The sequence below is a fragment of the Plasmodium yoelii genome (genome assembly GCF_900002385.2).
Source record: "Plasmodium yoelii strain 17X genome assembly, chromosome: 2".
Lineage (NCBI taxonomy): Eukaryota > Apicomplexa > Aconoidasida > Haemosporida > Plasmodiidae > Plasmodium > Plasmodium yoelii.
Window position 1 is genome coordinate 129242 of NC_036174.2, and position 11165 is coordinate 140406.

At 19.4% G+C, this 11165-nt stretch overlaps 3 protein-coding genes across 3 annotated transcripts; all 3 read right to left on the reverse strand.

Annotated features, from left to right (window-relative positions):
* Positions 1-2183: 2183 nt before the first annotated feature.
* Positions 2184-3284, reverse strand: PY17X_0200991 (PIR protein; the record flags this gene model as incomplete). Its single annotated transcript, XM_022956253.1, has 3 exons — positions 2184-2270; positions 2353-3132; positions 3270-3284. The coding sequence occupies 3 exons, from the start codon at positions 3282-3284 to the stop codon at positions 2184-2186; spliced, it is 882 nt and encodes a 293-aa protein (XP_022810971.1).
* Positions 3285-5795: 2511 nt separating this feature from the next.
* On the reverse strand, positions 5796-6869 carry PY17X_0201051 (PIR protein; the record flags this gene model as incomplete). Its single annotated transcript, XM_022956260.1, has 3 exons — positions 5796-5876; positions 5966-6748; positions 6855-6869. The coding sequence occupies 3 exons, from the start codon at positions 6867-6869 to the stop codon at positions 5796-5798; spliced, it is 879 nt and encodes a 292-aa protein (XP_022810972.1).
* Positions 6870-9180: 2311 nt separating this feature from the next.
* On the reverse strand, positions 9181-10297 carry PY17X_0201001 (PIR protein; the record flags this gene model as incomplete). Its single annotated transcript, XM_022956264.1, has 3 exons — positions 9181-9267; positions 9354-10145; positions 10283-10297. The coding sequence occupies 3 exons, from the start codon at positions 10295-10297 to the stop codon at positions 9181-9183; spliced, it is 894 nt and encodes a 297-aa protein (XP_022810973.1).
* Between the last annotated feature and the right edge of the window lie 868 nt (positions 10298-11165).

The window sequence follows — 11165 nt, forward strand, 5'->3', positions numbered from 1 at the left end:
TCTATTTGTGTATATGCTAATTAGCTAAGTTACCTTAAATAGAGAGTTGCTTAATACAATTTTTATTAAATATATATGTAATGAATTTTATACAAAAAATGATATTCTTACTAACATATGGTATATCTTTATTATAAAAATATATATCCTTCTATAAATAATTTAAAGTATTTTTGAACATAGAAAAGGAATATATTTATATCTTATGATTTGATAATTGCCTTTCAAAAAATTAAATGCCGTATAAATCTAAAAAAATAAAAATTATATTATTACTATAATCCTTAAAGTATATAAATAGTCATTTCTTAAAACATATTAAATATTTACATACTTGTTTCTAATACAATAAACCCCAGTTTTATTAAAATTATAGTATTTTCAAATTAAGTTATTTTACTTACATCTATATGCAAATTATATAAATTTATATTGTTTTTAATGAATGTAGATAAATTCATAATTCATTTTAATGAGTTCTATAATTTTATTTTTATTCCCATATACCATATTGGATAATTTTATAATATATTTTATGGATATTTTCCATTCTTTAAAACAACAATTAGCACTGAACCCGTACCTATAAGCTTAAATAAGTCTTTGAATGGATATTATTTTTAAAATATTGCTTAGTAAATATTAACATATAAAAAATTAATAAGTATTAATGCAAATTTAAAGTATAATATAAAACTATGTTTAATTAGGTTATTATATTTCACTTTAAGAGGAGAGAGATAAGATATATTTCCTCTTTTAATATATAAATTTAGATAGATATTCGTTAAATTTTCTACATTGTTTATTTTTATCTTATATATTTTATTGTTATAATTATCAATGTATATACAATCAAATCATTTATTATAAATTCTATATTTTATTAGTTCTATGGTAAAATAATGATGTTTGTGATTAAATACGATTAATTAAACAATAATAAAATATAATTTAACACTAATTAGTTTTTAGTCATTTCTCCATTGATCCAAGTTTTTAAAATATAAAACCACATATCCCAAATTTAATTTTTAACAAATATATAAAAATTATATTATTATAATGTATAATTATGCGTCTTTTCGATAAAATTAATATTAATATTTAATTATATTAAGGTTTCATAATGTAACAATATTTCAATATTAGTTACTGGTATAGTATTTTATTATATTATATGTATATCCATATAATAATAACGAATTATATCTATCATATTATTTGCATTTGTTAAAACAAAATATGATATGAAATTTTATTAATATACTTTTATTTTTTAACTATTTTAAATATAATATATTTATACCTCAAATCTTTAAAATTCAAAATCAATAGTGATTAATCTAATATTATATCTTTATAGTAAATAAATTAAAATATAGAGAACTATTTCTATAATTCGAATTTAAAATATTAGCATAAAATGAACTAAATACAATTGAAAGTTAAAAGAATAGTATAAGTACATCTATAATTTAATTTTTTATTAATATGCATATTTTTATTGATTATTAAAAATTTTAGATGTATAAAACATATTTTATAGATAATGTTGTACTGTCGATTCTCGATCGGTATTACATGTATCTATATTTTATTAATATATATTATTACAGTTCTTTTATCAAAATACAATTTAAATTTAAAAAAATAATACAAATAATAAGTTTACTAAATAAAATGTTTCATCAAATAAAGAAATACATTGTGTATTATTATATGGATAATTCAATATAACTATGGATTAACAAGTTTTATATAATAAATAATTATCATATATCATAATATGAATTAATATATGCAATATAGACATTTTTTTTAATCATATTAAATCGATATGAACACTCAATTATATATATTATAACTTATGAAAAAATGTTATGTGACCCTTTTCATATTAATGGCTATGTTCCTTTTGGAGTGCATATTTAGACTTCATTTCGTGATTAAACATAAATGTATAGTAAATATATTTAGTTAGTGTTCAAATTATAAAAAATTAAAGATATAATACTTAACTCAAACACGAATATGGGTTCGACAAACATAATTTCAATCATGATATACAACATAAAAACTATATAAAAATTATGCAAAAATTGCTCCCCAATGGACAGTTTCTTAAAATATATAAATCATTATTACTATTCCTGAATTAGTCACTCTCTTTGAATCATATATTATTGATTCATTCTCTTCTTTATATTTTTTATTTTTTCTCTTAAATATTGCTTTTGAGCTCGTTTCCGAAATCCAAATAACGAATACTAATATAAAAACGGTAAACGAATTATTTTTTTTTAATGTTTGCATATATATAATAATTTTTTTTAATTCCTTATTATTTACCTTATAAGCAATTCCTAAAAAAATTGCTATTGCAACTAATATCGATAAAATTGGAATTAATTTGCTTGCTATCGATGAACCTGATGTAACTTCAGATCTTTGTTCAGAATTTTCGTGTGTTATCCCTGAAATGGATGGGAAATCTCTACATTTATTTTTTAAATTATCATAATCAATTAATAAAGTAAGAAATACATGAGAATAGGAGTTATCTTCACCAATGTTATGATCTATGTTAAGTTCTTCATATTTTTTAACAAATTGACGAGCTTTTTCCAAACATTTCGCACAATTTGAGTTGTTTGTAGCAAGCTCATTATACATGTCACATAATGTATTAAATGAATCATATAATTTAGATATAATGTTCATATCCGTACTTAAAAAATAATAATTTCTATCTATAAGATCCTTATAATCATTATAAGTACTAATATATTTTATATTAGTAGTATACTTATCACCACCCTTTATATATGTGTTATAAAAAGGGTCTATACTGTCGTTTTCTTCAGTTTTGATAAGGTTTAACATATAACTTAACCATATCAAAATGTATTCAATAACATAGATGTTTCCTTTTGCAGCCTCCTCAAACGTAGAAAGATCACGAAAAAATTCATTAAGCAAATATAAACATCCAGCACTAATTTTATCGAGATTATCATCACAATTATTATTACAATACTTATTGAAATGTTCATTTTCGGTAAATTGAAACATTTTGTTATCATCCAATTTATCAGGAAACCATTTCCTTACATTCTGGAACTTTTTACACTAAGAAGACATTTAAAAACAATTAATAAAAACGTGTATTATTGAAAATTTTATTAAAATAAAGTTTAATGATATTTATATATAATACAATATCAAAAAATGTAAAGGAAATTCTTATTATTAAAAAATGCATATACTATTTCGGCATCCATTATAATGGGATTTTATTTTTGGTTTGTAAATTGAATAAAATCATGCTGTTTTTATATATACTATACCAAATATGTGACGCTAATACTATAACCCTATACATGACGATTGTCTGTAGTTAAATATATTATAAGTTTTTCAATAATTAAATTAATATAAAATAATATTATTACTAAAGAAACAGTATATATCTTTTTATGATAATTAGATAAATTACCTTAAATAGAGGGTTACTTAATACATTTTTGATTAAATATAGATATGATGTATTTTATACTAAAAATGTTATTTTTACTAACATATGGTATAACTTTATTATAAAAATGGATATACTTTTATAAATAATTTAAAGTATGTTTGAACATAGAAAAGGAATCTATTTATATTTTATGTTTTAATGGTTTCAATTCTAAAACTTAAGTACTGTATAAATCTAAAAAATAAAAAATTATATTATTACTATAATCCTTAAAAGTATATAAATATATGTTTTCTAATATATTTTAAATATTTATATACTTGTTTCTAATAATATATAATATAGACTTTTCTAAAATTATAACATTTACAAAATAAGTTGCATTGTTCCATTTTATATGCAAATTATATAAATTTATATTATTTGTAATTAATATAGATAAATTAAAAAATAGTTTTAATGCGTTAAATAACTTTATTTTTATTCCTACATATTTCAATTGCGAAGTATTCTCTATTGGATAATTTTATAATATTTTTTACGCATAATTTCCACTCTCTAAAACAATAATTAGCACTGAACCAGTATTTATAACCTTAAATAAGCCTTTGAATGCATATTATTTTAAAAATAATGCTTAGTAAATATTAAACATATAAAAAATTAATAAGTATTAATGCAAATTTAAAGTATAATATAAAACCATGTTTAATTAGGTTGTTATATTGCCTTTAAGAGGAGAGAGATAAGATATATTGCTCTTTTAATATATAAATTTAAATAAATATTTGCTAAATGTTCTGAATTGTTCATTTTTATCTTATATATTTTACTGTTATTGTTATCAATGTATATACATTCAAATAATTTATTAATAATTCTACGGTAAAACAATCCTATTTTAAATTAAAAAAATTATTAATCATTAAACAATGATAATATAATATGCATAAATATGAAATAATAAAAAGATATTTAACGTTAATTGTGTTTTTCTGCTTTTCTCTATTTATCCAGTTTTTTATAATCTAAAACCACATATCCACAATTGGATCTTTAACAAATATATAACATTGACACCTTTATAATGTATTATTATGTGTCTTTTCGACAAAATTAATATATAATTGTATATCTTTCCTAAATTTAACATATTTCAATATTAGTTATTGGTATAATATTGTACTAGTTTATATGTATAGTAATATAATAGTAACGCATTCTATATATCATATTATTTATAATTATTAGAACTATAACATTAAATTTTATTAATATACTTATATTATATTTTTTAACTATTTTAAAATATAATTTATATATACTTTAAAACTATGAATTCTAAAAATTATTGTATAATGAATCTATTATTATACCTTTATAGTAAATAAATTAATGTATATAGAACTATTTCTGTCAATATAAATTAAAACATTAACATAAATGCAAATTATTGAAATGAAAAAAATAAGCATTATATATATTTATAAATTTATTATAATATATATATATATATATATATATATATATAGTGTATTTTTTATGTATTATTAAAATGTTAGATGCATAAAATGCCTTTTATAGATAATGTTGTATTTTCGATTTCCGGCCGATATTTTATAAATATATATTATTATAGTTCAGATGGATAGCATGATTTAAATTAAAATAAATACAATACAAATAGTAAGTTTTACTAAATAAAATGTTTCATCAAATAAATATATTATGTCATGCATAATTCAAGATACACCCCTTGATTAACAAACTTTATATATAGATAATAAGGGTTCTTATATATAGTTAAACAAAAAATAGTAATAAAATATATAATAAGAATTTATAATATTTTCACATTTAATATATATAAACGAATTAGACATAAGTATTATAACTTATAAAATATGTTATGTAGCTTATTTCATACTAACGATAATGCTCCTTTTTTGGTTACATATTTGGACTTTTGAATTTCAGATAATGATTAAACAAACGAGGGTGATATATATATTTAATTAGTGTTCAAATTATAAAAAATTAAACAAAGATATAATACTTAACTCGAACACGAATATGGATTCGACAAACATAATTTCAATCCTGATACACAATACAAAAACTATATAAAAATTATGCAAAAACATACCAAAATACATTAAATATACATATAACATTATATTTTATTAATTCATTATTTAAATATTCTTATAAACACAAACATTATGATCACAAATTACTTTCAAATAAACAATTTCTTAAATATATCAATCATTATTACTATTCATGAAATAGTCACTGCTCTTCGAATCACATATTAATGATTTATTTTCCTCTTTATTTTTTTGATTCTTAAATTGAGTTTTTGAAGCCTTTTTCGAAAGTCAAATGATGAACGCTAATATAAAAATAGTAAAAAATAAATGTTGGTTTTGTAGTGATGATATATATTTTAAATATTATATTTTTATTTGGATTGTTATTTACCTTATATACAATTCCTAAATATATAAGTAATGCACAAAAAATAAATGTCATTGGGATTACTGAAATTTGTATAGACGAATTTCGTAAAAATGATTTTGTTGCTCTTCCTGTTGGAAGACTTGGGAATTTCTTAGGATTAGTAATTTTGCTAGCACAATTAGTTTTTAATTTATTATAATCAGTTAATAAAGCAGACAATATTTGACTATGTGGGGTACCTTCAACATTATAATAATCGTTGATATCTGTATATTTGTTGAAAAAATGAATAGCATTATTTGACAGTTTTTCGTCATAATTACCCATTGCAACATTACCATGCATACTGCATAAAAATTTGAATGAATCATAAAATTTAGCCATATCGTAAATATTAATATCCAAAAAATCCTTTTTTTTATCGATAGTTTCCTTAAGATTTTTAAATTTACTGGCGTCATTTATAAAATTATTATATTTATGATTATCATTTACATGTTTAGTATAAAAATCGTTTATTGTGGTGAAATTGTGTTTTGAATTTTGATTTAATTTGTAACTTAACCATGAAATAATATATAGAAAAAATAAATTAATATTACTTTCATCATAATTTTCCTTTTGGGATATAGAACAATATTGTTCAAGTAACCATAAAAACCCAGCCGTAATTTTATCGAGATCAGTATTGCAGTTTTTATTAGGACAATACTTATTGAGACTATTCGAATCTTCAAAAAAGCCTGACGAAGATTCTCCCGAATTATCAGGTAGATACGTTCTCAAAACAACAAATTTTGGACACTAAGAAACCATTTAAAAAAATGATAAAAATATGTATTAAGAAAATTTTATTAAAATAAAACTTAATGAAGTTTATAGGAAATATAATATAAAAAAGTGTATATACTATATCATCATCCATTATGATGGAATATAATTTATAATATCTAGGTTAAGGGGATATCATATTATATATGTATATATATATATATATATACTAAAATAGGTAATACAATTATTTAACCCTATATACAGCAATTATTTGTAGATAAAAATATTTTTATTCTTATTAATTTCAATTTAAAGTTAATATGGAACAATATATACTTTTATGGTAGTTAGATCAATTGCCTTATTTTTGGGGTGTTTAATACATTTTTTATCATTGTATATATAATACAATTTATGCATAAAATAATTATTACTAATAACATTCTACATAATTTTATTATAATGAATTTAAAAAAATACTTATACATATGCTTTAATATAGAACAAAAACAACTTACTAAAACTTAAATACTGTATAAATCTAAAAAATAAAAAATTATATTATTACTATAATCCTTAAAAGTATATAAATAGTCATTTTATAAAAAATATTAAATACTTATATACTTGTTTCTAATATTACATAACTTTTATTTTTATAAAGTTATAACATTTACAAAATAAGTTGCATCGTCCCATTTTTTAATTGCATGTACATAATTTTAATATTGTTTTTAATGAACATAAATAAATTCATAATCCATTTTAATGTTTCCAATAACTTTATTTTTGTTCCTATATACTTCAATTTATAAATATACTTTATTGGGTAATTTTAGAATACATTTTGCACATCTTTCCCACGGTTTAAAACGATAATTAGCACTGAACCCGTATTTATAACCTTAAATAAGTCTTTGAATGCATATTATTTTAAAAATAATGCTTATTAAATATTAACATATAAATAAGTATTGATGCAAATCTTAAAGTATAATAGAAAACTATGTTTAATTAGGTTATTACATTTCACTTTAAGAGGAGAGAGATAAGATATATTTGCTCTTTTAATATATAAATTTATATAAATATTCGCTAAATGTTATACATTGTTCATTTTTATCTTATATATTTTACTGTTATTGTTATCAATGTATTTATATTCAAATAATTTATTAAAAATTCCATATTTTATTAATTCTACGGTAAAACAATCCTATTTTAAATTAAAAAAATTATTAATCATTAAACAATGATAACATAATTCGCGTTAATATGGAATTATAAAATTGAATTTAATATTAATTGAGTCTTTACCCTTTTCTCTATTTATCCAGTTTTTTATAATATAAAACTACAAATCCTAAATTCGATTTTTAACAAATATATAAAAATTATATTATCATAATATTATTATGATGTGTCTTTTCAATAATATTAATATTTAATTATATAAATTTTCCACAATAAACAATATCTCAGTATTATTTATTGGTAGAGTATTTTGTTATATTATATTTATAGGTATAAATAATAACTTTAGTTCTATCTATCATATTATTTATAATTATTATAATAAAATATGATATGAAAATTTATTAATATACTTATATTTTTTTTTTTAACTATTTTAAAATATAATTTATTTATACCACAAAACTATAAAGCTTAAAAATTAATAGTGATTTATATATTATTATACCTTTATGATAAATAAATTAGAATATAGAGAACTAGTTCTATTATTGCTAATTAATTTTAATAAAAATGTAAAGGAAATACAAAAAGAGAATAGTAACTATAATTAAAACTTAAAATATATTGTATATATAATGTATTTTTTATGTATTAAAAAAATGTTAGAAGAATAATAATATTTTATAGACTATGCTATATTCTCGATCGATATACCATGCATCTATATTTTATGACTATATATTATTACCGTTCAATTGGCATAATATAATTTAAATCAAAATAATTGTAAAACGTGATAGAAGTTTTGCTAAATAAAACTGTTCATGAAATAAAGAAACATATTGTGTTATGCATAATTCAATATAATTTTGGGTTTACAAGTCTTATATAATATATAAAGGTTCTTAAATATAGTTAGCCCAAAATTATCAATAAATATATATGAACGAATTAGACATAAGTATTATAACTTATAAAATATGTTATGCTACTCCTTTCATATTAATGGCTATATCCCCTTTTTTGTTGCATATTTGGGCTTCAGCTTGAGATTAAGCATACATAATTATACATATATTAAATTAGTCTTCAAGTTATAAAAAAATGAATACAATATAATACTTAATCCTAATCAGAATATGGCTTCCACAACATAAAAACATATAAAAATTATGGTAAAAAATAATTTCCAAATAGACAGTTTCTTAACATATATAAATCATTATTACTATTCCTGGAATGATCACTACTCTTCGAATCACATATTAATGATTCATTTTCTTCTTTATTTTTTTAATTTTTTCTCTTAAATATTGTTTTTGACCTCGTTTCCGAAATCCAAATAACGAATACTAATATAAAAACAGTAAAAGAATTGTTTTTTTGTTAACGTTTGCATATATTAATGAAAATAATTTTTAAATTCCTTATTATTTACCTTATAAGAAATTCCTAAAAGAAATGCTATTGCACCAAATATCGATAAAACTGAAATTAATTTGTTTCCTATCGACGAACTTGATGACGCATCTTCAGAAATTATTCCAGAACTTTGCATTGTTTCTATCGATGGGAAGGATGAATTACCGTTACATTTATTTTTTAAATTATCATAATCAGTTGATAAAGTAGATAATATTTTATTATATGAACTGCCATTAGTATTATTATGATCTTCAATAAGTTTTTTATATTTTTCAACAAATTTTTTAGCTTTTTCCGAACATTTTGCGCAATTGGACGTCTTTTCATCAAAATCAATATACATTTCACATAATAATTTAAATGCATTATATAATTCAGATATAATCTTATAATCCATATCATCATTCGTTAAAGTATGTCTCTTTTCTATAATATCCTTAAAATTACTACAACCTTCAACATGGTCTACAGTACTTTTATACTTTAAATCACTATTTATATATGTAGTATGAAAAAATTTTAGACTGTTTTTATTTGAATTTTCCTTTAGGCTTAACATATAAATTAACCATATCATAATGTAATCAACAAAATTTATATTATTTTTTGCCTTATGCGAAAACCCAGAATTCCCAAAGAATTTATTAAACAAAAATAAACATCCAGCATTTATTTTTTCGAGACCAGTACCACATGTAACACCATTACAATAACTATTTAAAAAATTACCATTTTTAAATTCATGATATTCATTATTGGTCAATGTATCGGGAAAAAACTCCCATACATTCAGAAAGCTTTCACACTAAGAAAACATTAAAAAACAATTATTAGAATTGTATATTATTGAATATTTTATTAAAATAAAGTTTAATGATATTTAAATATAATATAATATCAAAAAATGTAAAGGAAATTATTATTATTAACAAATGCATATACCACTTCCTTATTCATTATAATGGAATCTTATTTTGAATTTATAAATTGAATAAAATAATCCTGCTTTATATACACTGTCCCCAATATGTGACGCAAATACTTTAACCCTATATATAAAAATTGTCTGTAGTTAAGTATATTATATGTTTTTCAATAATTAAATTAATATAGAATAATAAAATAATATTATAAGTAAAGAAACGTTCTATATCTATTTATCATAATTAGCTAAATTACCTTAAATAGAGGATTGCTTAATACAGTTTTTATTAAATATAAATATGATGCATTTTATAAACAAATTTCTATTATTAATAAAATATGGTATAACTTTATTATAAAAATAGATATACTTTTATAAATAATTTAAGTATGTTTGAACATAGAAAAGGAATATATTTATATTTTATGTTTTAATGATTTTCCTTCTAAAAATATAATACTGTATAAATATAAAAAATACATAATTATATTATTACTATAATCCCTAAAAGTATATAAATAGTAATTTTTTAAAATATAATAAATATTTATATAGTTATTTCTAATACTATATATCATGTTTAATTAAAATTATATTATTTTCGAATTAAGTTGCATTGTTCCCTTTTTTAATTGCATATAAATAATTTGAATATTATTTTATTTAATATAGATAACTTTACAATCTATGCTAACGAGTTCAATAACTTTATTTTTATTCTTATATAATTAAATTTATAAATATATCTTATTATATAATTTTATAATATATTTTGCACATATTTCTCACGGTTTGAAACGACAATTAACACTGTAACCGTATTTATAAGCTTAAATAAGTCTTTAAATGTATATTGTTTTTAAAATGATACTTAGTAAATATTAAATATTAATGCATAAA